General features: G+C 55.8%; 1 protein-coding gene across 5 annotated transcripts in view; it reads right to left on the bottom strand.

The window, feature by feature from the left end:
* DDR2 (discoidin domain receptor tyrosine kinase 2) overlaps window positions 1–5,556 on the bottom strand; it is a 145,692-nt gene extending 140,136 nt beyond the window's left edge. For 2 of the 5 annotated variants that reach the window (XR_012001811.1, XM_025991257.2), the window contains exon 1: window positions 4,192–4,646. Coding sequence is in view for 1 of the 5 variants with exons in the window: in XM_025991257.2 (XP_025847042.2) it covers window positions 4,192–4,335 (144 nt within the window). In the remaining 4 variants the exon portion in view is untranslated. Of the gene's footprint in view, window positions 1–4,191; window positions 4,654–4,714 lie in introns of those variants that run through there. The other 3 variants (XM_025991260.2, XM_025991258.2, XM_025991259.2) reach the window with 3 other exon arrangements.
* Between the last annotated feature and the right edge of the window lie 444 nt (window positions 5,557–6,000).

Raw genomic sequence — 6,000 nt, forward strand, 5'->3', positions numbered from 1 at the left:
GCACAGGACTTGGGCACATCAAGGAAGTCTGTTTTTAGATGGGGGTGTGGGGGGGTGAGCCTTCCGGATGCCAGTGAGACACGTGTTTGGGTTGCGTGTTTGAGGTGTGGATGATGTGCCTGAGAGGGGATCTCATAAAGGAGCTCGGGAAGTGAGTCTGAGAACGATCGCTAGCCTAGAACCGTGTGGCGTTAACAAGAGCGGGGTGGGGGGGCTCTTATTTGGTAGCCTGTTAGAAATGCAGTCGGAGTGGGAAGGTCTGCACTATGCACTATATTCTTGACGTGTCATAGGTAGCTCATGTGCCTTGAAGCTCAGGGAGGGACTGTGGAGGAAGAAGACGGTGCGCTACCAGAGAGGCTAAAGGAGAGGGGGGCTGATGGGGCTCCCTTGGATGATGCTCCCACCCTGTGTTCAGACATCGTCCAGGAAAAACTCAGTTTCCTCCACTCAGGCGCTCACAATGCCTCTGCCACCAGCTGTGTGGGTTTCCGCACCCAGAAATTCTGATGCAGGCCTCCTGGAGCTGGTGTGGACCCCACAGGGTAGGGCTCAGGCCCCCGAGACTGTCCCCCTCCAGTGCAGGCATCAATGGCAAATACCAGGTCCCCAACTTCTGTCTGACTCGGCCCACGAATCAGAGGTTCCCACGACCCCATCCTTGGATTTGATCATTTGCTAGAACAGCCCATGGAACTCAGGGAACCGCTTACTTCCTTTTACCAGTTTATTATATAAAAAAAAGATAAGAGAAGAGAGACGGATGAACAGCCAGAAGAAGAGATACACAGGTAAGGCCCGGGGGCGTCCCGAGAACGGGAGCCTCTGTCCTGGGGTTGGGGCGTACCACCCCCCCCCAGTAGGTAGACGCGCTCGCCGAGCTCCCCCTTCCATTCTGTGGGGATTCTCATGGAAGCTTCCGCGTGCAGGCAGGATGGATCATTGACTCACCCTCCAGCCTCTGGGGCTGATCAGGCTTCTGATCAGGGCTCTGTCTTTCTGGTGACCGGCCCCCATCCAGGAGCCCACCCAGAGTCACCCATTAGAACAAAGGACACTCCTGTCACCCAAGAAATTCTGAGGGATTTAGGAGCCCTGGGTCAGGACATGGGGTCAGAGACCGAAGGACTCAAAAGAAATGCCCCCAGTGCTCTCAGCACTTGGAAAACTAGGAGGGCATGAGGCGCCCTGTGCCCAGGGCTGGGGGCAGAGACAGCCATGCATTTCCTATCATCCCACAGGCACAGACACTGTGGGCACTTCCAGTGTGAGGATTCTTAGTAAGAGATCCTGAGAAGGCCCTCCCCCTGCCCTTACCTTCCGTGTTTATAAAGCAAACAGATCTTAACCAGAAGCAGAGGCAGGGGCCTCCCCGCCAGCCCCACCCCCGGGAGCAGCTGCATTCCTTCTGGCTACAGGCACAGCCCGGGGGACATGGGGTGCAGAGCCGCGTCTGCCAAGGACAAGAAAGCCTCCGGTCAGGGATCCACCCTCAGCCATGAAGCCCCTCAAAGGCAGATCTCCTTCAAGGAGAAATCAAGGGACGACTACACATCCCCCTGGTCAGAGGTGGTGGAGACAGAAGCACGGGACCCAAGGCCAGCACGGTGTCCTCCGGTCCCCGCTGTGACCTCTGGGGCGAGGAGCCATGGCCAAGCCAGGCCACCGGAGGGGAGCCTCAGATGGAAAGACTGGAACTGCTCCCCCCACGGGGAGGGACTGCTTCCATCCGAAGGAGGCTGGGGCTGCGGCCTCCCATTTCAGGGTTTTAGACAAGTACATGCCACAGACGGCCCCACGTTGTGGTCCTGGGTTTGCAGTGATCATCGTTACAGAAACGGGTATGGTTAAGCCCTTCCCAGCCTCCAGGACAGATATGGTTAAGCCCTTCCCAGCCTCCAGGACAGATATGGTTAAGCCCTTCCCAGCCTCCAGGACACGCTCCTGTCCCATATCTGGTCAAACAAGAACACTGGGAAGTCCTGCCGTCGTCCCCGGGTAATAAATACAGAGGCCAAGGTGCAACACTGCCAGGAGGTAAAAAGTGGAGCCGGCACCTGAACTCGGTGCTTCCAACTCTAAACCCCAGGCTCCTTGCACGGCAAAGGGAAGTATTTAGGGAGCGCGCAGAAGGAAGCCTGCAAGGGTGCCCACTTGCAGCCCCTGTCTGGCACCAGATAAATACACAGCCACCTGCACAGGGGCGCACCCCGCAAGAGAATCTGAATCCGTCCCCGCCCAGCCTGATGCCTTCACCTCCTGACCACGGAGGGAAACGCGGAATTCGACCCGGAAAGTAACCACAGGCGTGTGTGGAGGGGTGAGGGGGGCATGACCGCCCAGGGACTCGAAGCACAGATTTCAGGTTTCGTCACAAGGCAACGCTTCTGTGTGGCGATGTGCAGAGACGGGGGGGACTGAATGTACTGTGGTGATCACTTTGCAAGGAGTACAAATCTCCGGCCGTTATGAGTATACCTCAATTTAAGAAAGTTAAATGCAAAGGATATTTAAAAAAAAAAAAAAAGAGCACAGGTTCTAGAGTCAGGCGTACGTGAATTTCAGACTTCTTAGCTGCATTTCCTTGAGCAGCCCACTCCGCTTCGCTGAGACTCGGTATCCTCACGTATGAGATAGGAATCGCGTCTTACGGAGCTGTGAGGATCCGTCCAACGCTGCATACGGAGCTCTGAGCGTGGAGCCTGGTGCATAGTAAGCACTCGGATGTCAGCTCCTTTATTCTCCACACACACACACACACACACACACACACACACACGCACACACACAACCGAATACAGCTGACCCTCGAAAAACACGGGTCTGAACGGCGTGGGTCTGCTGATACAGATTTTTTCTGATAAAAAAAAAAAAACGTACAGTACTGCTAATGCTTCTTCCTCTTCCTCATGATTTTCTTGATAATATTTTTTCTCCAGTCGACTCTATTGCGTGAATACAGCACGTAACAGACACACATATGCGAACATACGACACACAGTCCACGTGCTAACCGACTAGTTGCTGCGGGCAAGGCTTCTGGTCCACAGTGGGCTATCGGTAGTTAAGTTCTGGGGGAGTCAGAAACTATACATGAACTTTCGACTGCGCAGAGGTCGGTGCCCCAACCCCTGTTGTTCAAGGGTCCCCTGTGTGACCAGAGATACCACGAGCTGGTGAGCCACCGTTAGCATCCTCCCCGGGCGGTAACGAGGGTCCCTGCGGGGACTGGTTCATTGAAGTGTCCCCATTGTCTCGGCCACAAAATGAACAAGAAAGTAGAGGTGGGGAGGGGACGGAGGGCTGCATTCGAGGCGAGGGAAGCCCCGATTCCACGGCCAGGCCCCACCAGCGCGCGGCACGGCCCGGCGTGTCAGTCCCTGCTGCAGCTGCTGATCGAGGGGCTGGGTGCACCTCTGAGGCTCCTCGCGGGGCTCTAACTCTGGGGAAGGGACGCAGAAAGCAGAGGGCAAGATGGTGCTGACCCTCCACGGGCCCGGACAGGGTGAGCACCCCAACCCCGATAGTTTCAGCCGCTTGGATGGGACTCCTGAACATCGGCCAGGACGCAGGGCTCCCAACTGCAAACAGCCCCGAGCTGTGGGCTAACAAAGGGAAAGGCACCCCCGGGCCAGCCAGGCGGGGTGAGAAGCCCCCCTCCACACGGGCCCCCTCCCAGCCGCCCGGCCAGACAGCCCGCAAGCTGCCCTGCTCCCAGTGGAGTCGGCGACGCTGCTGAGAAAACGAAAGTGCAATCAGTTGTCCTCTCCCCGACTCAGGACGCTCTGGCACTGCGCTTACTGCACCCCGAAACCAGCTCCCGCGCTCGGCCTGTCCAGGCGCAGGAACCAGCCGTGCCGTGGGCCTGGCCTGCCTGCCACACGCCACCCCGCGGTGCCCTGCACTGGAGCTGCGACTGAGGATGCGGCTAGTGGCTCCGGGCCTCTCTGGCTTAGGCTGCTTTTCTCTTCCCTCCGTAAAGATAAATCCAGGACCCCTCCCCGCACACCGTGCGAGCTCGGGTCTACGGTGCCCCGTTCCCTCCCCGGCCTCGCCTGGCTCCAAACCCCCCTTCTGCCTCCTTTTGAAAACTTTTCCTGAGCCATCAGAAGCAAATTCAGAGCTTTCATTTTTTAGAAAAGGGTGGGGGGGGGGGAGGAGAGGAAAGAGAAACAAAAACACGTAACTTACGTTCATCCAGGAGTACACAGATTGGGGAAGAAGAAAACAGAGTTTATAATCCACTGCGTCCCCCTCCAACCCCCCCAAAAAAAGAATTTGTTGTGAAACGCTTCTTTTTCCACTTTGCCGGCGAAGGAGCCCGGCGGTAGGCATACATCCACAGGCTGATGCAAGATGCTTTGAGAGAAACCTCACATTCTGAGGATTCCTGGGAGAGCGCCAGGGATCCCAGCATCCAATATATTGCACATTTGGTTTCAATTAGGAAGGGGGTTGGGAGGGGAGAAGGAAAGTCACCAATCAGAGCTGTTTTCTGTTTAGAGACTATTTCTTTTGACCCAAGGGACCACGGGCAAAGCTATAATTTACAGCAAAACCCATTCATAGAAGAAAAATATGTATAACCATAGGACAGAATTAAAGACATAGCTCTCTTCCGCCTCGTCCCCACCGCATCCATCCCCAAGCCCTCCCCCGCCACCGAAGCCTCGGTCCCCACCCTGTCCCCCCCCCCCCACCTCATTTTTCTTACTTGAGCTGAAGTTATAAGCACAACTGAAGGTTTGGATTCCCTTCCAGCTGAAGTTTCCAGGACAGTTGGGTCACACACATGGAGTTGATCTTTAGTGTTTTATCCATGAAAGCCCAGAGCTGAGCCCTCCCCCAGAAAGATTGGACTTAATCCCTCCCCCCTACTCCCTCTCCCACCAAAAAAAAAAAAAAAAAAAAATCTGGACAGCTCTTGGGTCTAGAATTCCTATTTTCTTTCCACTCAATTCCCAGTTGGTTATTGCCTCCGAGGGTCTATTGCTGCCTGGGATTCGTGCTGCTGGTTGAAAACACAAGCTTGTACAAAGACTTTCTAAATTATTTTGAAAACCTTTTTTTTTTTTCTTCCTTTTCCTCTTCTCTCCCCCTCCTATCCGTGGCCATGGCCAGAGATCATGTGAAAGGGGAGTGTAGGCGGCAGGGAGAAACCCTTCCTCGGCTCCCTAAATGATAATTAATAATCTTCTGCATCCATCAGGGCTCCTGTCCTTAACCCTTCCCAGCCTGGATCATTTCTGACCAAGGCCAGGCTTGGGCCGCTCTGGAGGTCCCGATGGTCCGAGAGCACAGGGAAGGAAAGACAAGCGGAGACTCCAGGCCAGGAGATCCGTGGAGGAAGGTAGACGGCAACAGAGAGGTTCTGAAGGCCTGACCCACCTGGAGGGACTTCCTTCCTCTGGGCTCTGGCGCTGTGACCACCTGGCCTCTGCTGTGCGGGCAGCCACTCGGGGGCTGCATGGACCCCAGGTGGAGCACGAAGAGAGGCAGGGCACACGGGAGACGGTGAGCAGAAGGGGACCGTGGAACTGCATTCTCACAGGGAGCGAGGAGCAGGAGGGATGGGGGCCAGGACACCTCCACGGGGACAGCCACGAAGAGCCCTCACGCTCACTCAGAGACAGGCCTTCCGTGGCTGTGCCTCCCTCAGAAAGGACGCAGGGAGCCTGCAGGCGGCTCAGGGGGCAGCCACCGAGGGGACCCAGGGCACAGAACACGACCCAAGAGAAAAAAAACTAGAACGGGGGCTATTTTACAAAGAGGAGAGAGAAACTTTGTAAGAAGTCTCTTCAAATAACTCAGAAAATCTGAGGTCACGTCTGACGGCGACTCAGGCCACAATCTTTGGCTTAACCCGGGAAACGTGTATTGAGCATTTAGGGGCACTTGGCTGGGGGCTTGTCCGAGCCAACGCCAGGCATTGGTTATAGAAACGGTTCTAGAATCCTCCCCCGTGCTCAATCAGCGGTGGAGCGTCTGCCTTGGGCTCAG

This window comes from Vulpes vulpes, chromosome 5 (assembly GCF_048418805.1).
Source record: "Vulpes vulpes isolate BD-2025 chromosome 5, VulVul3, whole genome shotgun sequence".
Taxonomy (NCBI): Eukaryota; Metazoa; Chordata; class Mammalia; order Carnivora; family Canidae; genus Vulpes; species Vulpes vulpes.